This window comes from Cynocephalus volans, chromosome 9 (assembly GCF_027409185.1).
Source record: "Cynocephalus volans isolate mCynVol1 chromosome 9, mCynVol1.pri, whole genome shotgun sequence".
NCBI classification, from domain to species: Eukaryota; Metazoa; Chordata; class Mammalia; order Dermoptera; family Cynocephalidae; genus Cynocephalus; species Cynocephalus volans.
This window is the reverse complement of record NC_084468.1, coordinates 74,743,676-74,766,347: the sequence shown is the minus strand read 5'-3', so window position 1 is coordinate 74,766,347 and position 22,672 is coordinate 74,743,676. Positions and strand designations below refer to the sequence as shown.

General features: G+C 36.3%; 1 protein-coding gene across 4 annotated transcripts in view; it reads right to left on the bottom strand.

The window, feature by feature from the left end:
- PTPN13 (protein tyrosine phosphatase non-receptor type 13) overlaps positions 1–22,672 on the bottom strand; it is a 143,401-nt gene that overhangs the window by 62,772 nt on the left and 57,957 nt on the right. For all 4 annotated transcript variants that reach the window (XM_063107629.1, XM_063107628.1, XM_063107630.1 and 1 more), the window contains exons 7-14: positions 18,920–19,015; positions 18,420–18,513; positions 10,639–10,861; positions 5,056–5,130; positions 4,762–4,936; positions 3,092–3,245; positions 2,673–2,811; positions 1,737–1,889 (exon numbers count right to left, since the gene is read on the bottom strand). In XM_063107629.1, coding sequence (XP_062963699.1) covers positions 1,737–1,889; positions 2,673–2,811; positions 3,092–3,245; positions 4,762–4,936; positions 5,056–5,130; positions 10,639–10,861; positions 18,420–18,513; positions 18,920–19,015 — 1,109 coding nt within the window. The remainder of the gene's footprint in view (positions 1–1,736; positions 1,890–2,672; positions 2,812–3,091; positions 3,246–4,761; positions 4,937–5,055; positions 5,131–10,638; positions 10,862–18,419; positions 18,514–18,919; positions 19,016–22,672) is intronic.

Sequence of the window (22,672 nt, the reverse complement as noted above, 5' to 3'; positions counted from 1 at the left end):
TGTGGTATTTCTCTTTCTGTGCCTGACTTGTTTCACTTAATAAAATTTTTTCTAAGTCCATCCATATTGCTGTGAATGGTAGTATTTTATTCTTTTTTATAGCAGAGTAGTATTCCATTGTGTAGATATACCACACTCATTTATTTATCCACTCATCTGGTGATGGACATTTGGGCTGGTTGATAGTAAATATTTTAAACTTTGTGGGTCATATGATCTCTGTTATAAACACTCAACTTTGTTGTTGTAGTGTGAAAGCAGATATAGACAATATGTGAACAAATGAGTATGGCCAAGTTCCAATAAAACTTTATTTACAAAACAGGAAGGCCACAGTTTGCTAACCCTTGTTCTTTATCATAATTGTGGAGGTGGTTGCTCAGCTATATATATATATATATTTTCAAAACTCATTGAACACTTAAAAGTAATATATTTTATTATACATACTAAATTTTACCTCAGTAAGGCAGATTTACAAAAAGGTATAGATGTCTTTCAAAAGCAATGTGATATATAGCAGATGTTAGAAGGTTGTGTTAACAAGATAAAATAAAAAAAATTCTTTGGTTAGAAGAAAGATGCTGAAGTTAAAGAAAAAAGGGGTTATTGGATATATTATTAGAAGGAGTAGGGCAAGCTAATATGCATTAGGCATGCTATTTACAGGGAGAAAACTGAAACTCAGAGAGGTTAAGTACATTGTCCAAGGTTACCCAGCTAGTTGAAACAAGAATTCAAATGCAAGACTGCCTGCCTGCAAATCTCCATGTAAATTCTTTTCACTGTGTCAAATTGCCTTCTACCTCTATTAATAAAAATGTAACTTGACATTTACTTCCTAAAAGTATAAAAAGTGTAATAAATAGGGAAAATATAAACTCATAATTTCATATCTTTAAATATGAACTCAAACAAAACAAAACACTTTGTCTTTCTTATAATGAATCACAGATTAAAGGTGGTATAAATCTGTGAATAAAACCCCTTCATAGATTTTCTTAGGGCTGGGAAACTTGGCTCCTTCAAAATAGAGCAGCAAATAAAAGACATAGTGTTGCATCCTAGGGAGCCCAAACAGGAGAATATTTTGAAAGTTTCTCTTTTCAATAGAATACTATCTTATATTTGCTATTTGCATTCGAAGTTTACATAGTACTATTTTTCTTGAATATAAATGGCACTACTTATTTATCTGAGGTCTTAGTGGAAGTTGGTGGCAGAACTGTAACCATAAGCCAGTTTTTCTGATTCCCTACACCTATGTGAATTAGTTGGCATTTAGAGGAAAGACCACTTTTAAAGGATATAACTGAATTTTCAGGCTTTTGAGAAAAAGCAAGATGAAACAATTCTAGAATCAGTATGAACTTGCCTCTCATATCCAGCCAGTCACCAAAGTCAATTCTTTTTTCTTTATCATGGATCTTTATTTTGAGAGTATGAAATAGGATAAAAGCATAGAATACACAGCCAGATAGATATGCGTTCAAATCATAGTTTTGCCCCCCACACTAGCCATTGATTTTGGGGACATTACATTTCTTCTTTGAGCCTCAGATCCCTCTTTTACAAAATGAGAATTAAAATATCACAGTTTTAGTCAGGAATAAATGTGATGAGATAACACACAGTATTAGTTATCAGCCCCCTGAGCTTTTAACGTATGTCCTCCAATACTTCTTACTTGTTTGAAAAAGATGCAAAGTTTATAATTTGTAATCTTGCATGCTTACCTTTAAAAATTCTAACTCTGTCTCTTTTTCAGAAGCTCCCACATAGGTATTATGCAATTTGGGTAACTCTTCTTTAATATAGGATAAATCAAGTTTCTCCATCACTCTGGCGGGCAAATAATGCTCCATTCTAAAATAAGACACACCATGAACCTAGAAAGGAGAATGTCTTTGTAAGCAATTCTGTTTGCCTTTTATTGGAGGGAGCCCTCTTCCTTCTACTTTAAAGTTCTTGCCTTGGCCAAGAGATGAATTATTTCGATTTCTACTCTCTGAGGAATGAGTTCTGGAGGAAATGCATCAGCTTACTCTTCTATTCAGTGAGGTACAATAACTGAACTGATTGGCAAGCCTGAGGAGAGTGACATTCAAGGGCATTGTGTCACTGTAGTTAAGGATTAATACAGTGAAGGATGCCGCTCCAGTGGCATAGCCTCCTGTTTTTTGCTTCCTCTTAGATCACTTGTATTTAAGAACATTAATCTTTGTATTTAGGAACTTGTACTTAAAAACATTAGGCTTTGAACATACAGTAAGTTCTCCACTCAGTGAGCTCTGCTAAGTTTCCAGCCTGTCGTTGTGTGGATCCACGTGGAAGGCAGAAGATCCCTTTAATTCATATTTGGATAATATGGATTAAATATCCTAATATCCTGTGTCTAGCCTCTATTAGTTAGAACTTGGGAGAAGAAGGAGTAAGTGCTAGGTATCCCTAAATGCCAAAACAGGATATTTTTCAATAGCAAAAAATTCTCACACTGCATGATTTTATATAACCAATGTACATGGGGAGCTTGGTCATTTTGAGGTACCAAACTCTCCTCAGAAATCCTCAGATCTAAACATCAAACACCTCAACCAGGTTTAGTCCTTAATTAGGCTAAGGATAAGAACACCAATACCAAAGTGGTCCTAGAGAAAAAAAAATAATCCTACCTCTGGTTGATAATCTCCATACTCAGCCTGGAGAGCCAAGGATGCCAGCAACAAGGAAGTCTCATCATCACAGTGCATCCTCTCTTCCAAAAGATCTTTTCGCAGCTGAAGGTAATACTGATGATTTGTCAGAGTATGTCTGGAAAAATAAATACACACACAAACATTTGGGTTTTTGATCTTGAGTCACGGAGTGATTTTTATAATAGGATAAGTTTAGTTTCCAAGATGGTTGTTATTAAGCTTGTTATTAAGCATTTAAGACATAAGAATTCAATAAATTATGTTGAAGGAAATATTTCTTTTATGATAAAGAAGACACTATCAGTGACCAGAATCAAATAACTCAGTATCAGTAAGCTAAAGGGTCAAAAGAGCAGGGGCCAAAAAGATCAAAAGAGAAACTCTTGCATACTCACTGTATTAGACTAACATCATCCATGAAAAATTTAATTCGGAAAAACAATGTAAAATTAACAGCGGCTTTGTTCTTTTTCTTTGGTTCTTCTTTCCACCCCTCTGGGGCCACTTTGGTTAATTTTAAATCAGGATCAACGAAGAAATATTCATTATCTAAAACAGAATGAGAAAAACATTTGGATAAAATAAAAAACCCTTTAACGTTTTCTTCTGATTTCTTCATTTTTTTGGTCAGACTTGAACAATATAGTATTAATTGAGAATAAAACACAACTGGTAAGAAATACAGCAAGAAGTGCTGAGGCACTACATGTGGACGGGAGGCAATATGGCTCAATCTTCCAAGAATGGGAGCTCTAAACACAGACAGACCTGGATGCTGGCCACATCATTTACCATCTGTGTGACACAAATAAATTATTTGACCTCTCTGGACATAAATTTTCTTGTCTGTAGAGTTAGGATACTGCTAATTCCTGCTTTATAGGGTTGTTGTAAGGATCAAATTACATAATGGACATGAAACACTTGGTAAAGCTTATAGTACATGGTAAGCATTCAATAAACATTAACTATTATTTATTATTATTGAGCTACCAGCAGAAACCTAGAGGAATAACAATTGACATTTTAGTTTTCAAAGTCATCATTTAACTATTATTAACTCTCTCCAAATAAAAGGTTATTCAATAAAATCTGACTTTTCCAAAATATTTAAGAAATTAGGTATATTATAAGTAGAAATTCTGGTTAATATTGCTTATCTTTATGTAGATAGTATCACCTGATTAGTCTAAGAAGAAAATTAGTAAAGTAATAGAATATCAGTAGGTATTAATTGAATATTTATTGGATGACTCTATAGACTGAATTATTCATTTTTAAGGCATAAGAATTCAATAAACTATATTGAAGAAAATATTTGTTGTATGATAAAAAACATTATCATGATCTTGTAGGGTTTCAGGATTATTTGACCCTTCAATTGTCACTTATGATACTTTGTTGTCTAAGATTTCTAAGTTAAATTTTGAGGTAAACAGGAATCTGAAGTATTAAAGAGTAATTTACAAATACAATGATTTATTAAAGAAAGATCAATTCTATAGGGCTTCTTATTGCTATGGCAACTCTAGTTGATAAATAGAAGAGGCCTCTACTGAATCTGTGCTCTGAGACCATGGTTGTGAATGTCATGGTGTTCAGTGGACATTATGTTTAAAAGTTATGTGAAATGACTAATTTTCAGTCATCAATGAATAACATTTAAAAAAGACACTGCACGGTTCTAGGATAATAGGCTAAAGAAGTTGATGTGGATATTCAGAAATGGGGTCCTGCTACATTTTCAGATTTATATTAGGATACTAATTTCTAATTAACATATATAATGGTCCCTAAAATATAATAATTAGAATCTATCTTTAAATAGCTACAGGTAAAGAAAAATCTTCATAGATTCAGAAGATGCCTGACAAACACAGTTATTAAAACAATGTGAGTAGTTGGGAAAAGAAAGGGGAGTTCCTAACTCACTTATACTTCTCAATGATGACTTGTTCATTTGGTTAATATTTCCCCAAACAAGGTCAGGCAGGATAACAGATAGAGAAATCCAAGTTATTGCCAAATTTCCATACTATGCTCTGAATTTAAAAGGCCTTGGTACCTTTGAGGGTAGCTAGAGCAAACAAATGATGCTCCACTAAGCCAATATGGGCCACAACCATGTCAAACACATCTTTACATATAGTCTTGGTGTCACAAGTCACTTCCAGTCTCTGCCCACTCAGAAGCATTATGTTTATTTTTCTTCGGGTATCTTCATTCTTCCCTTTCTTGGTCTACAGTTGAAAAAAATGAATGGCATTTATAAAAATAACCATTATAAGAAAACATTTTTAAAAAACAAAATTATTTGAAGTTATTTTCTAAGAGTGACAAAGTTGGTTCTAATACTTACAAGTATAGACCGTGGCAAATCCAAAGATATAAATGGTTCAATCGTCATTTTCACAAACTCAGGGCCAAAGAAATTCTGTAAATCACATAAGCAGAATAAGTAGTTTTTACCATTTATTTTAGCTCTTCCCATGAAAGGAAAATAATGTAATAATAATAAATTACATATAAAACCACTACATTTTAGAATTAGGTGATCTAAAACAAACGTGGAAACTTTCAATGAAGAAGTACACTGGCATTTACCAAAAACAGGAATGTAATGTGCCTTACACTAAGTTTGAATGGAAGGTTTTCCTCATCTTTGTTTTCTACCTGTGATGTCAAATATAATGCCTCACATCATACTGTTTTACAGGGTTTTCATTATTTGCTCTCCAGATAGATTCAGACTCTCCAAAAAAAAGTAGTCTTAATTATCGACGTAATATAAGGTCATCGAGCTCATGTAAGGAATTGCTTTAATATTGCTAAGTCTAAAGAATAAAGTGATTGAACAGAATCTCTTTAGACAATCTCTTTAGAGTGATAATCTAAAACAGGTCATAAAATGTGGTATATATACACAATGGAATACTACTTAGCCATAAAAAAGAATGAAATTCTGCCATTCACAGCAGCATGGAAGAGCTTAGAAAAATGATGTTAAGTGAAATAAGCCAGACACAGAAAGAGAAATATGGCATGTTCTCTCTCATAAGTGGGAGTTAAAAATAAATTAATAAAGACAGAAAGAAGGAAAGGAAAAACAAAACAACAATCACAGTAATATGTTGAACTTTCAGAAAAAAAGAACAGGACTGGTTACTAGAGATGGGGAAGGGGAAGGGGAAGAGGAAAGGGAAGTGGGAGGGGGATAGTGAGAAATTGGTTAATGGACACAAAGTAGCTAGTTAGGAAAAATAAGTTCTACTAATTTACAGTTGAGCTAGGCAGCTATAATTAACATTAACTTACTGCATGTTATCAAATGACTAGAAGAGAGGAGATTGTCCTCAACATATGAAATGATTACATTTTATAATGATGAATACGCTAATTATCCTGATTTGATCATCATTCATTGTATACAGATATTGATATTCAACTCTGTACCCTACAAATATGTACAATCAATATGTCGCAATAAAAAAAAAAAAAACAGGTCATAGCTAAAGCATATCTGCTTTGTAAGTATAAAAAATATATAAATATCCATCTGTAATCATATTCTTGGATCCCTGTGATACCGTACATTTTTGTTTTAAATAGTGACAGCTAGGGATAGTATACATATCACATAGTCTCTGACCTTCATCAGTGCCCCCAGCAAGAAAATGTCTCAGGAAATGGGAGCGATTCAAGGGATGGGGCGAGCAGAGTCCACACTCTGCATTTACTGCTTCTCAAATTTATTCTTTCCTTTTACCTCTTGTACATACAGGGGTTTTGGCCAAGTGGGGAGATAACTTAAAACAAATTAGACTCCAGGCAGGAGCAGGTTATGTTCAAATGGGCAAAAGATAGAATGAAAGCATGGCCAATCTTGAGGCCAAAGATAGGTGGTGTATGTATGCATGTGTGTGTGTGTTTGAACTAACGGAGGTTACTGGTGTTTTGTTTTTGTTGGTTTCTTTTTTGCATTTGGCTTTACAGCTCATTCAGTTGCTTGGTGTGGGAATTCTATCATTAACTGAGTGTGGAACATGTGACATACCATTTAAGTAAAAGTTTAACATTAAGGATTTGTTAATATTCAATGAACCAACAGGACATATTTTAAACAAGAATAGAAGTAGAGTAGAAAAAATGAAAATGGTCTGCCATGGGAAATACAGAATCTAATGAAGACCAACTAGGGAACAGTGTATGAGCAAGTTAAAATGAGCCTGCACCAAAAGGAAACTAGGAAACAAAAACAAAAACAAAAACTAAAAATTTATGTTTTGGGAAAGAATATTAATTCAACTGTGAAATTGTTCCTTCAAATATTAGTACTCTTTTTCAGCCTCAAAAATATAATCCTCCTCCTTTTCAGAAAAAGTATTACGTAGTTCTTTAATGTCCAGTAGTTCAAATGATCTAATCATTGATATGGCATATCTCTGGTGAAAAACTGTTTGCTTTGAAATAGCCAGAAATCATCTGCCTAAAAAGGAAATGCAGGTTTTTAGTAATATAACACACAACAGTGGCATACTGTAAGGCATAATCTATAATTTATGAGTAGCTAATGAACCAAAGTTATAGACTAGTTCTCTGAAACTATGGTTTAGGAGAAAGTTATATATATTTATGTGCCTTTTATACTGCTCATTGAATTACCATATTGGAAGCCTACCTATTTTGTATGACATCTGCCTACTGATGGTTATAATGATAAACTGATGAAGACATTGAGTTTCCTCCTTTCAACTTAAAATAAGTTGTTATATATTTTTTACAATCTAATGACTTTTAAAATTGGACAGTGTCTTATAAATTATAACCCAATTCCATGTTTTAAAAATGAGAACAATGAGGCACAGAGAAGCTCAAAAATTTACATAAAATCATATGACAGCATCATAAGAAATAGAATCCAAGTCTTCCAGTTTGTAGTTCAATGCAATTTTCACCATCCAACGCTGTTTTTTCTCCTTAGAATACTGTGAAGGAAATTTGAATTCTATCAACTTCAGGGCATACAAATGTGCTTTTAAGATGATTCTTTGAAGCAATGAGCAAAAACCAAAATAGCATAGAGTAATGCAATATACTTTCTTAGTGAAGAACTAAAAAGAAAAATTCATTCCAGACTTTATCACTTTAACTAATATTTATTTTGCTTTTGAAGAATTATTTTTAAAGTAACATTACAAATGAGATACTGCCTTAACCTATCAATTAGGGAATGAGAAAAAGAATGATAATATACAGAGTAGGTAAGAATATGGTGAAACAGGTATGATCATAGGAAGCATAAATTAGTACAAACTTTTTGAAGTACCATTTGATAATATGTATTAAATGTCTTAAAAGGTCTGCCTTTAGCTTGGCTATTCTACTTGAAAGAAGTTATTTGAAAAGATTTAGCTATAGGAATGTTCATCAGAGCACTGCTTTCAACAGCAACACAACAAACTAGGAACATTTAAAATATCCAGTAATTAGAAACAGATTAAAAAACTGTAGTACACAGACGTCCAGTCAAGATGGCAGAATAGACAGTCCCCAGTGTCACTCTCTCCCACAAATCAACCAATTTACAACTATAAGAAAGCAACAACAGCCAACCTGGGGCCACTAGAGCTCAGGTGAAGAGGAGGAGAGAACTACAAAGTTCTTGAAGGCAGGAGAACAAACCCTTGATGAGAGAAAGAAAGAACTGCTCCGACCATTTGGAATCTTGGCCCCTTCCCCGCTGGAGCTACTGAGTACAGGGAGCAGGAGCTCGCAAAAGCCACTGCTGTGCCCTTTGGATGAAGTTGCTGGGAGTCAGCAGGGGAGAAAAGGGCATTCGTGCTCTCCAGGCCAGCAAGACCACTAACAGGGTTCCTGTGGACCCACACAGAGTGAGGAACCACAACAACTGAAAGAAAGGAGCCACTCAGAGGCTGGTAAGCCATTGCAAGGGACTGGAGCACTGCCTGTCCCATGGGAAGTGTTTGGAGCACGGGCGGTGGGGGAGACAGGCCCACCAGGGGAACACTGGGACACAGCAAGGACAGCTGATCTGTACCCCAATCAGCATAGGACCACTCAGACTGGTCAGGAATATAGAACTGCAGGGGGTACAGTTTGATGAAAAGACTCATGCCCAGACCAGAGTTTCTACACAACCCAGGTGCACCGGATTTCACTAGACCTGGAGGTACCTATAAAGTCAACCATTAAAACCTGAGGTGCACAAAAAGCCTTCCCTAGGGAATCAGCAGCAAAGCAGCAATTTAGCTCAACCATGCAGCTCAAGTACTGGTTCCCACAAGAATTTCCCCCGTTTTAGAAGTAAGCAAAGGACAGCAAATTAGTTTCAGTGCAGAGTTTAAGTGGTGGGAACAGCAAATAATACAACACAGAACTGAAAGAAAAACAAAGTACCCACAAGCAGAGACAAAGTTTGATATTAACTAGTAAAGGTCTCATTTCACCAAAGTACACGTATAACACCTAGAAGGACCGGAAGTCCCCTGGGATACCAAGCCAGAAAATGGGGAGGGCTGGGGTCCTCAGCTGTGCCCCCCAACACCCACAACCAGTCCAAAGGTGGGGACCTCAGGCCTTGGACACACACCCCCTGATATGTGCAACCAGCCCAGCAACGACCACCAGGCTGCTGCAGGAAGTGCCCTGGGCTCTCTCGAGCCAGGTCAGTGGGGTGCCTGAGGGCCTCAGCCACACCCCTCTGACATGTACAACTAGCCCAGCGATGACCACCAAGCTGCACAGGAAGCACTCTGGGCTCTCCCAAGCTGGGCTGGTGGGGGCCCAAGGGCCTTGACCATGCCCCCCTGACACCCACAACCACTCCAATGACAACCATCAAGCCACAGCAAGAAGGGCACTGGGTTCCTGAGCTGGGGTGGGGGGGGGTGAGGGCTTTTGCCACACCCCCCTGACATCTGCACCCAACCCAGCAACAACCAAGCCACTGCTGGAAGCCCCCTCCCCAGTCTCCCTTGTGGGAATGAGGGGGGTGCCACAGGTCTCAATCCCACCCCTTCTCCTTCCATCACATTTCCTTACCCTTTCCCCTCTCTCCCTCCCTCGCAACTCTTCTACAACAACATCATAGAATGTAAAAAAAAAAATAAAGAAAAAAAAAGTTAAAAAAGTAACTAAAATTTTAAAATATTACTAAATAAAAAAAGAAACCTCAGTATACAGTAAAGTCACATAATGGGTTACTCGATGGCCCCTAAAGATAATATTACAGAAGTTGTAAAGTGTTCAAGATATCTTACATGAGAAAAAGAAAGACTATAATCATTTTTAGCTTATGTTTACAAAAATATATTTAAAGTCATATGTTGAAAGAAAAATACCTCAACTAGAAAAATATACACATAAAAAAAATCCCCCACAAAATATAAGATGCAGACTTGTTCATTTCACTCTTTGGATACTCTAATGTGAGGATATGATGCGTGGAGCTAACGCAATCATCCTTTGACTATAAAGCCAATTATTGTCAAAATTCTGAGAATGGCAAAGCAGAAAGATGGAATGCACTTGATAACATTCTTGAGCTTCTGAATCAATCTTGACATCTCTATCCCTGATCTTCTTGATTCACAGCATAATAAATTTCTTAGTATTAAAAAATAATCTTCTACAATACTGAATAATGCCAGTTGATTTTAAGGATCATGAATATACTTTAAAAATATACAGTTAAGATACTCTGAATCTATCTAATGTTATTTTTTAAATGAAATAATAAAAATAGCTAAATATTTATTTAAATATCAACCAACAAGATATTTAATCCCAATGGAAACTAGTGTGGGATTGAAATTTCACCCACAGACAACTTTAGGATATCTACAGCAATTTTTAAAAGTACTTTGACTAACAATTTCCCATGAGAGCAAGTTTTGATGTAGTAACCTGAAAATCAACTTACCCTCAGTTTTCTTTGGGTCATGGCTGTTTCTAGGGCAATTTCTCTCAGTGGGTCCCTGGTGATGTCAAGCATGGAAGCTTTGATTGTGTCTCCTGGATACAGGCTCAACCGAGACTGTCTAAGGGCCATTCTGGCTTGTAGCTGCATCATTTCTTCTTCTTGCCTTTTCAGCATGATCTCTTGATTAATTAAGCTGCCTTCAAAGGGTGTTTCATATTGTCTGCTATATACAAAAGAGGAAAAAGGTAAGGGTTGGAAAGAAAATTGTTTTAAAGCTAATCAAGAAAACTACATGTTAAATACAGTATCAAAAATTTAAACAAATTTTATTTTTTCATCTCGGAAGAATACTCACATGTCACAGTGTGGCATAAAAAGAAAAAAGAAAAAAAAGAAATATATATATATATATATATATATATATATATATGATTTTTATTCCCGGTTCCTGACAAAGAACTCCTAAAACCCTTGTAACTTCCTGAGTGATAGGGATGATAGGAGAATCTTCTATTCTAATATCTGGTCTTTGACTCTGGTTCTTAACACAGAGATCCTGAAGCCCTTGTAATTTCTAGGGTGATAGGAGTGTCTTTTGTTCTAATGAGGAAACGCTTAGCAGGATCCTAGACAGTTTCAGGTGGAGACTAGTCACCAGAAAGACCAAGCCTTGATTAGAAGCCTAGAACTTTCGGCTGCACCACCCCTAACTTCTGGGGAGGGGAGAGAGGCTGGAGATTGAGTTAATAATTCATCACGCCTATGTGATGAAACCTTCATAAAAGCCCCTAAATGATGAGGTTCAGACAGACATTTCCAAGTTGGTGAATACATCCACATTCAAGGAGGGTAATACACCCTAACTCCATGGGACAGAAGCTCCTGCACCTTGGACCCTTGTAGATCTTGCCTGATGTACCTCTTCATCTGGCTATTCATCTATATTCTTTGTAATATTCTTCATAGCAAACCAGTAAATTTAAGTAAAGTACTTTCATGAGTTCCATGATCCATTCTAGCAAATTATCAAACCTAAGGAGGGGGTCGTGGGAACTCCTGATTTTCATCTGGGTGGTCAGAAGTACAGGAGGCTTGGGACTTGCAACTGGCATCTGAAGTGGGGGCAGTCTTATGGGACTGCACACCCTTAACTTGTGGGATCTGATGCTAACTCCAGGTAGTTAGTGTAGGAGTTAAATTTAATTGTAGAACACTCAGCTAGTGCCCAGGGTTGGAGAATTGGTTGTTGATGTGAGGAAAAACCAGGCATATTTGGTAGCAGAAATATTCTGTGGATAGAAACAGTAATACTTACACAGTAATATTCAGTTATGCTTTTAATGTATTGTTGTAATGCTGTCCTATTTTTAGTGGGTAGATCTATATCCTCCACCTCTTCTCTGAATATTTCGGCATCCTCTGAAGACTGACTACTTCCCTGTAATTCCCCTAGATAGGAGCTATTTTATTTTTACAGGACTGTACCATTGGGGCCTTGGACATGGGAAGAGATTCTCCTTAATCTTTACTTCAGCTTCCAGACCCTTGTTGCCCCTGCTTTAATAACCCCCAGTTCACCTCAACTACATGCTATAAAATCATAACATCTACTACTCTGCTTTGTTCTAGACGTTTATTTTTCTATCAGCCACTGCTCCTTATTACTTAAAGATTTAAGTGCTTGACTCAGATTTTTTCTCCACCACCCCTCCTGTCATCATTAGTGGTGGTGATATACAGACTAAGGAATCTTCCAACACCTTGGACTCTTCCCCACCTCAGCCCACAACTTACTCCTGTGGTCATGCTGGCTTTTAACAATGGCCATGCCATCTCCAACATTTCCTGTCTTTAGAAGGCAGCTATGCTCACCAACACCACCCACTTCCTGTCTTTATCTTCCCATACTCTCTCTATAACCTTATTTTTCTATTCTAGCTCACTTCCTCTAATACCCTTCCCCAGATAATTGATTGACTCTATCAAGAATTTTAATTCATTGAGCCTACCACTTTCTTCTGGCTATTACCCCTCTTCTGTCCCTTACATTGCTTGGATTTTAAGGTCCATCATTAAAATTACTCCTTTGCATACAACCTCAACTCTCATTAAATTGCAGAACCATGCTGACTGATCTCACAGGGCCCTCTGCACTCCCTGGCAACTCATTTTCTTAGAGAATTATTTCATTTCTTCTTCCTTCTCTTCTCATTTCAAAGCTTCAATACTCTCTCCTCTCAACTAATGATTTCTTGCCACTTTTCTTAGTAAAATAAGAAGCTATCAGGTAATAACTTCATCATTCCACCACTAAAGTTTCTAAACTTATATCCAGATGTTCTGCCTTGTCTCCTACTACAATGGATAAATCTCCTGTACTCTTCTACAGGACCAAACCTCCACTGTACATGGGATCACTCTCTCCCCAACTCACAGACTTTGTTCCTGCAATCATCATCAATAATCATGTACACTAGGTTATTCTCAGCAGCATACAAACATGCCGTACTATATCTTACTTAGAATAAAAAAGCATCCTTTGGGTTCTACATCCCCTTTTAGACTCCACCCCATTTGTTCTGCTGTCTTTTAGAGTAAATATCTTCAAAATTGGCATTTAAACTTTATCTTCACTTCATCTTCTACTTTATCTTGGACTTAAACCAACCGAGTTTTAGCTTTCACTCTTCCACCAAAAAGGGTCACAAAAATGACTGACCTCCATGTTATGAAAGCCAAAGGATAATTCTCGGTTTTCATCTTAATTGACCTCTAAGCATCATATGACATAATTGCTCAATCCTTCCCTTTCTTGAAATATTTGATTTCTGGGAAACCATGCTGTCCTTATTTTCTTTCTACCTTTCCGGTTCCTCTTTCTTAGTCTCTTTTGTTAGATCCTCCTTCATTGCTAATTTCTTATGTTAGACTACAACACAAACTCCATTTACATCCCATATTTACATGATCTCATCTAGTCACATGGTCTTAATTGCTTTATATATTCCTGTAATTTTGAAATTTATATTGGCAATCCCATCTTTCCCCTGAATTCAAATTCTATTCTCCTGCCTAGGTGAGTGTTGTAATTGAATGCTAATACACATCCTTACCTTGACATTTCTACAACCAAATTTTTGATACTTTCTCCCCTTTGTTAACCTCTCAATTTCTGGTTGCTTAGGACACATCTTGGAGTCATTCTTGATTCTTTCTTTCTTGCAAATCCCAATCGAGCAGCAAATCCTGAAGGCACAAACTTGAAGATATCCATATCTGACTCTTCCCCACCACTAACAACCAAGTTTGTACTGTACCTACCTCAAATGTATTACTGTAATTGTCTCCTAATTGGTCTTTTATTCTTGCAATCTGTTCTTCCCAGAACAGACCAGAGAATCCCATTACAATGCAAATTAGATAATTGCTCTCCATGCTATCAAACATCCAACGGCTTCCCATTACAATTAAAATAACATCTGAAGTGCCCACCTTAGCTTCTCTGGCCAGATATGATTTGGGTCCTGGTTACCTGGTTACCATCCACTCTGCCCTTCACTCATTCTGCTGTAGCCCTGCTACCTTTCTTGCTACTCTTCTAACACACATCTCCCATACCTCATGCTTTCTGCACTTGCTGTTCCTTTTGTCTGGAACACTCTTCCTTCTGATATCTGCATGGATCACTCCCTCACTTCAGCGTTCTGTTCAAAGTCACCCATTAAGAGAGACTGTCTCTTTTCATACTATCTGTGTAAGATAGAAATTGGACATCATATCCCTGCACTCCCTATCCCCTTAGCCTGCTTTACTTTTCTTCAAATCATCATCATTACCTGACATTGCATTACTTACTTGTTATTTTATAATTTATTGGGTATCTCTTATCTCTAAAAGTCTCTGGAGAGACGTTTTTGTATTGTTCACAACTCTGTCTCCAGTACCTGAAAGTACATGATAGGTCCTCAACCAGTAGTTGTTGAGTGAATGACTGGATATGATTTTATGGCTCACCTTCACTTCACGGGGCTCAAGGAAAATAATAATAACTTGAATCCATACATTTTAACTCAAACCTGCTATTTTCATCAAATATATTAGCTTTCTTGTCATATTATTATTTTACACCAAAGCTACTAAAAGGTACTAAAAATGACTATCATTTTATATCTTCCAACACAATATCTGGTAGAAGCTCCTATAAGGACTGAAAGGTCTGACAGATAAAAAACTAAAATAAAAGCAAACAAAAAAATCCAGAAATTCTTTATCGTTGAGGAATGAATAAATAGATTGCCTGGAGTCAGAAAAAAGGTTACCTCATCAAGCAAATAGTCAAAAAAAACAAAAACAAAAACAAAAAACAGTGGGAATGTACTACGTATAAATTGTACTTCAAAAGTTAACACATAAAAAGGCTTAGAGATGCTCTTGGAAACAGCTTTAAAATCCTTTTTGGTCACTGAAAGACACTTTTGATGGCTCAGAATCCAAAAATTACTCATTCTGTTCCATCTGACTCACAACTTCCTGTTAATCTCTCTCCACCCGCTATGATACAAATCAATAGCACTGTTTGGATCTGTTTTGCCATTTCATTTTAGCTAAAGGGAATGGAAATTTTTTTATAAAGAACCATGCCACATGTTCAAATATAGCACTATTTATAGATTTCACAAACATGTGACCTAAAGAACAAAACAGGACCTCATGATTGTGTACTAGCATGTTAAGGATATTATGAGAGACATTTGTACACATTAAGAAAACTCTGCACTTGAATAAGGAATTTAGACAGTATTTTAGTTAATGCATATTTCCATGGGCAGAAAAAAGAACTAGTCTAAAAGAAGTAGAGTTTAGTATCTTACATTAGGTAACACATACACATACCTAATAATCCACTCTCCTTGAACTATTTTTCTTTCACCTGTACTTATACCACATGGGTTCCCCCACACCCTTGTTAACTATGAAACAAGATATAGTTTATCCTTAAAACACAGATTTGGGGCCGAGCCTGTGGCGCATTCGGGAGAGTGCAGTGCTCGGAGCATAGCGACGCTCCCGCCGCGGGTTCGGATCCTATATAGGAATGGCCGGTGCACTCACTGGCTGAGTGCCGGTCACGAAAAAGACAAAAAAAAAAAACCAAAAAAAAAAAAACACAGATTTGATGAGCTAAGTTGGCCTTTGTAAGATAAATGTGGGACATAGACCTATCCACCCTCTACCCTGGGAAACTACCCCTGGCCAAGGTAGTTTACCCTAAGAAAGTGAAATAGAGCTCCCCACACCCTCATAACGTACGCTATCTGCTTCTGTAGAATTGCTTGCTTAACCTAAGTAACTCCATTTTGCCCCCTGCCTGACCTGCAGACTACCCCCTCTTCTGCATGAGAAACCATTGACCTCATAGAAACAAGAAACAATTGCATAGAAACAGGGGCCATACATAGTGAATTATTACATGGGAACAGGAACCATACACAATGAAAACTTGCATGCTTGACTGCTCGAATGGCCTCTATGACCTAGCTCCCTAGCTTGCTCTATGCACCTGGACAAACCCTAGTGCCAACGGGATGTAGTTTTTGTCTTTGAAAACCCCACAAGACCAAAGCCTGATGCTGCTCTTCCTTGGTTGCTCCTTGGGAGATGGACGCTGGCCAGCTGGAGTGAATAAACTGCCCTTTTCTGCACGAGTGGCGTGTAAGTGCATTTCTTGTGGGAGGGTGCCTCACAACAAAAGGTATGTCTCCTTTAAGACAAATGGAAGACAGTAGGAAGCAGGAGCCCTGAGTAAATTAATTAGCATGTAAATGGAGTTAGAACACTAATGTTAACTACTCTGGTGCCAGGAGGGGTTAACTTATCTACTCAGCCAGATCTCCTGCAAACTCTGAGTCAGGCGAGGGTCTATACATAAGTGTGCAAATGATTTACGCCTCTCCTTTGATCTGTTCACTATATAACTGTTGTATGTACCCCCTGGTGGTGCGGATTTCTAGCTGACTGACTGCCATCAGCACCTCCCGTAAGTCTAATAAGCAGATGTCTCCACCTATCCGCCTGGGTGAGTTCTTTGGAATAGGCGAACACTACGTGAATGGCCTTTCAGATATGGAGCTCCTGTGATACAGCCTTAATGTTAATGTTTCCTTAAATAAAATCTAGAAACAGTCAAAACTAAGATTTTTTTTTTTTATAACCTTGACACTTTGGATTCCTTATCAAGAAAACTTACATAAAGTTCACAAAATTATTTAATTTTGTTTGTAGAAATATGTCTTTAATAGCAAACTAAAAATAAATTGACTGTAAATCAATTAACACATAATCCCAGTAATTCTTCCAGTAGTTACATCTACACCTGCTATCAATCAAGCTAAAAAGGGCATCATATTAACTATTCATAAGTTTTCTCCAAATTAGAGTGACTTCTAAAAAAATTCTCCCTCAATTCAACACTGAGCTTAGTGAAATTCAGTTCTGGCTTCCTATTGCTATTCATTCCCAAATACTTTTGCTTTATTAAGAAAACTGTAATATCAAGCACTGATCTTATTTTGTCTCTTACCTCTTTGTTCAGAATTATCAAAATGGGGTCATCACAAGACAATAGTAATATAAATGCTATTATGCAAATATTCAGGTAACTGAATATTTATTGGTGCTATCCTCAAAGAAAATAAAATATTATAAGCTATTTAAAAAGGCACAGAAACAAAAGAAAAAAATAAGTTTAATAAAAAATTGGAAGATTAATTAAGGAATAACTTTAGTTCAGTGTATTTAATTACATGGACTCTAAACCATGCATACATTGTCTGTTACAATCACATGGCTAGGGTTACCTGGTCTATTAATAGTTTACAGGTGTGAAACAGTGTCTGGCAGAATTAATTAGCTAAGGGGCAAGTTTTTGTTAATTTCCAAATGATACTCTTGTATTTGGTGGCACGTAAATAAACTATCAAATTTAGAAGGTTTCCCATACTTGTGGAGAAAATTCTGAAGAGAACCTCTAGTTCTCTAACATATTACAAATTTGAAATTCATGCTTAGCTAACAACATCTTTTGCTCATGTAAAGGACCTATGTGCAGATGAAAAGCATACACATCAATATATTCACTACTGACTTGACACCTTTCAGTTTAAATGAAGTAAATCAATACACAGCTATAATACTACCACCTAAGCCTAGCAAAAGAATAATACTAACAACTTATAAGAAATTTGCTAAGTCTTTCAGAATGAAAATGAACTCCAAACAGCTCAAATCAGGCTTTAAAAAGATACCAGATAAACTCTTCCAGGAAAGATATAGTGAATAATTAACTTTTTACATAATAGGTTACTAGTATTAACCTGCTAATTATTCATTCAACAAATAACACTCACGAGAGCCTGCTGGCTGAACTTGTTCCAGCCTATTTCTAAACCTCAGAAATCGAGGTTTACTATCTGCTCACAGACTTTTAATGCCACGCTGTCACCTTCCTAACTACTGTTATTTTATATTGATATTGACAATTTAAAAAATCAAGTAAAAACTATAAATAATCAGAGCCAATCCTGATTTTAAAAGATTCCAGTACCTGGTCTTTCACATAATTAGATAAACTTCTGAGAACTTAAAGAGAGGGGGAGCTATGGAGAAGGAAAATTGAAAAATAAAGGAAATAGGATAATTAAAGAAATTCTACCTGATTCTAATAAAAGAAAAAAACACCTGTCACTGAAAATATTTTATTACTACTTTTTCATACGCTGTACCTTGGTCTCTGTGACTGGCCTTGACTTGCAGTTTCATCTACCCCTGGGAGACCACTGCTGGAGTCAAACCTCTTCGAAGCTTCACTTCTTCTCACTAATTGTGAATGAAAAAGGAATAACTGTACAAGTGATAAAACTATGAAAGTAATCTTATCTAAAACTCAAGCATTCGGCAGACATATAAAGTAATTTGTACAAAGCATATTCACATAACCAAATTAACCACATAGTAAACGACATATTAAACTCTTTGGAGGTAAGTCATATTATTTTTAAAGACAATGAATTATTACCTTTATGATAAAAATGACTACATTCTTGTTTGATGAAACTGCTATTAAGTTCCTGTGATACTATTAAAATGACTGGCAGCTCTTTGCAATTTTAAAATTTTATATAGAATTATCCTTTTAGACAATTTATATTTCAACACTACTGAATAAGAATAATAATCGTGGTTTTCTAAAAACAACATTTTACTCGTTTCATATGCCTCTTACCTTGTCTGAAATCTGTTTCAGAGGATATAATAGATGGACTTTCACTGGAGGTACTAAAAATATCACTGTGGTAAGTTTTGTATCTTCGAACTGGTTCTAAAAGGATTATAACAAAAATATTAGAAAGCAAACTGAGCTGTTTCACATAAACCAAATAAAACAGTACATTAAATCTTGCGGGACTTGAACATTTATATACTGCTTTAAATTTACCAATTGCTACACTGTATTAAAACAATGTGATTCCAATTTTGAGGCGGTTTGGCATACTGGTTAGGAGCATGGGCTCTGGATCCAGACTGCTTGGGTCTGAATCTCAGCCCCACCACTTGCTAGTGTGTGACTTTAGGAAAGTAATTTAACCTTCCTGTGACTCATTTTTTCCAGACAAAAAGGAGGTATTATAATAGTGCATACCTCATAGGTTTGTTGTGAGCATTAAATTGATTAATATATGCAAAGCTCTTAGAACAGAGTGTATATTATATAAGCATCATGATTAACATGCAGTTTTTGAATGCTTACTGTGTGTAATTCTCTGTGGTAGGTGCTATAAAAGATAGAAAACCTAAAGACACAATCCCAAAGGATTTAAGAAGATAAGACAAGAAGATATTTATAGAAGATAAGACAAGTACACAAATACTTAATTTGAGACAGGACTTTTAGTTCCACCAGAAGGAGATGACAGGCATTGCAGGTGGGGGTATTGTGCATGTTTGTGCAGAGTGTGTCCCATACAAGAGGCAGAGTCCAGGGGCAAGTGTGAACTAAAATCTAAATCCTGCCTTCTAATTATTTCTGACCCATCCTCTCTTCTTCATCCCCACTGTCCCTATCACTGAGCACTATTCATCTCCTCCCTGGACTACTTCATGCCTCCTAAATCCCCTTTCTGCAGCCTTGCTCCTCTCATATAATAATTCACATTACAGAGAGTGAACTTCCCAGAAATGAAAATCTGAGCATGCCACTATATTTCTTAAACTCTTTCAAACTAGAGTCTTCAAGACACAGTTTAAAACTCTTTAGCTTGGTATTCAAAGCCTTTCATAACTTGGTTCCCAACTACATTTATGGCAGTGGTTCTTCATATTTTGAAGTCACAGATTCATTTGTGAGAATCAGATAAAAAGCATAGACCTCTTTCTCCTCCATCCCCCAAAACTTATATATTCGCAAAAATTTAAATATATATTTAAAAACTCAATTCAGGTAAAAGCTTCATCACCATTCACTTCCCCAAACAAATCCTACATTCATGTTACTAAATTTGCAGATAACCAAAAGCGTATAAACTTTTAGACTCCTTCTTGAAAGATACTTTCTCTGCAACAAGTAATGTTCTTTACTTGAATACCTTTTCTTTTTCCTTTAAGAGAACCCTCACTTTCTACCTAAAAGCTTTTTTGACCACCTATAGGCTGAGTTAGACATTGCTTCTCTTACTTGCATTTTGCCTTATGATTAACTAATTGTAACTCCTGCTACCTAGTAGTTCTCCTCTCTACTTGTTTTTATCCCCTACCTTAATTATAAGCTCTCTGAGAAAAAGGATCTAGTATTTTTTAGATGTACCTCTACTATCTAACAACTACCTGTTGCATAGCAAGCACAAAATATGTATTTTCTGAGTGAATAAGTGAATATAAGCATTATGTAAAAGTCATTGATGACTTTGAAGAGAACTATTTTCATTGCACAAACACATCAGAGGCCAAATCAGAGAGGGTTAAAGAAAGACTAGATGGTAAGAAGTTGGGAAAATGGGCATACACTATTCTTTCAAGAAGCCTGAGGGTTTGAGAAAGGAAAAAAGATAAAATAGAATTATTGGGGTCTTTTTGGTACAGTGGTATGTCTGTGCATGATTTCAGGAAGTGGATAATAAACCTGCTGAGTGCGCAAATTTAAAGTAGCAAGTGGTAGTAGGAAAAACTGGTAAAAAAAAATGTGCTGAAGGAAACAGATGGAAAAAAGAAAACACATGTGATGGTTAGTATGGCAAGGAGGAAAAACCTTTTCTTCTTAAGAGAAATAAAGGATGGACAAGGGAAAGGGTGAAAATACAGAGGAATTCCCAAGATAATCATGTCAGAAAATTGCTTGGTGATAAAAAGTGAATCACTTCCTGGGAGCCTGTTTGGCTGGAAGCTTGAGGAGAGTAAAGAAATTCTTCTGTGAAGAATGTGATAAGGGTCAGCAAAAACCACATGAAAGCTTTCACGTAGCCAGAAGGATTGAGGTTAGGCTAGAATGCAAGAATTTTAGTGGAACTGTTCAGAATTGTTTTGTGGCTTTTTCTTGGCACTGGAGAAAATAAACCAATGGGAAATACATAGAACTGAGGAGTGACATGGTATGTATGGCAACAGATAATCAAGGTGGGGGGGGGATTCTGTTTCACTAGTCTGCAAACTTGAGGATGGTGACTTCACACAATGAATTATTCCTTGTGCTAGAATGTGTTCAGTAGAGATTCTTAAAAGAAAAAGAAATGAATGAATGAATGAAATAGCTAAATGGTACTATAGGAACCAGGTTTGTGGAACCAGGATGAGGATGATGGGCTAGAAGAACTGAGAGGTCACGCTGAGACAACACTTTAAATAAATGGGAGGAGCAGAAGGATAGATGACTGGCCATGGACTTGACGGAGAGGAAATTGTGCATTGTTCATGGATAGTGTTTACATGGAGAGCTAGGCATAGTACAGCAAAGTCGTACTTTGTCCAGCTTTGTGTATAGTGATCACGAATACAAGCAATACTATAAATAATGGAAACAGTTTTAAAATTGAAAATCAAGGTATTTACCAGTACCGTTTTATTAATTGACCACATTCTACTACTGGAAATTCTCATAATAAAATATTTTTTAAAAAATCCTCTTGTTTACTATGAATGTGACTTGAAAGAACTGTGGAAGACTGAAAACAATAGTTTTATCTAATATCACCTTAAATTTAATCAATATAGCACATTCTACACAATTTAAATAGTTACTTAGGAAGAACTGCTATTTTCATAGGGCCCCAAAGAACTTGCATTTTATTGTTACAGAACTCCCGTGCCAAATTTTTTAGGGACTTTTCCAAGAAAACTTAATGGAACTACAAACCTGGTATTGCAAGGCACAGGACAGTAAAACCAACAAGGACAATGAGAGGACCCAAATTTAAAGAGGCAGTACGGTTTTACAGAGAAAAGTAGGAAGTCACAATAAACCTGTTCAGTAAACTGAGTAGAGTACTTAGCCACTTGGATGTTATGCCTTGCAATAACAACTTCACACCCCATATTAAGCAATAATTTACTGTTTCTTAACTATTTCTGCAAAGTGGCTGTAAGATTGTTAATAAATTTTAATACAAATTTCCATTCTTTGGTAGTGCTTCATAATTTTTTTTTCATTGTTTTACGTGTCCATATTTCCTCTCCCTTACTAGCCTATGTTTTGTTTTCTTTCTTTTCCGCTTATGCTGACACCAGTAGTAAACTTTTTTCAATCTCCAGGTTATTTCCATAAGACAAATAAATGCAACTTTGACCAAACCCTCTTAAAAATTTAACAGTGAATAATCTTGCCGCGATGAACTACTGATCTGTAAATGTTGTTTTCGGTACCACACCTGTACGGCAGCATTACCTTATGATGCTTTTCTGCTGTATAGTATAGGCACTGGCACTCCAGAAACACCAACTGGATGACTAGCTTTGCCTGACTATTAGGGATAGAAAGACTTTTTTTTTT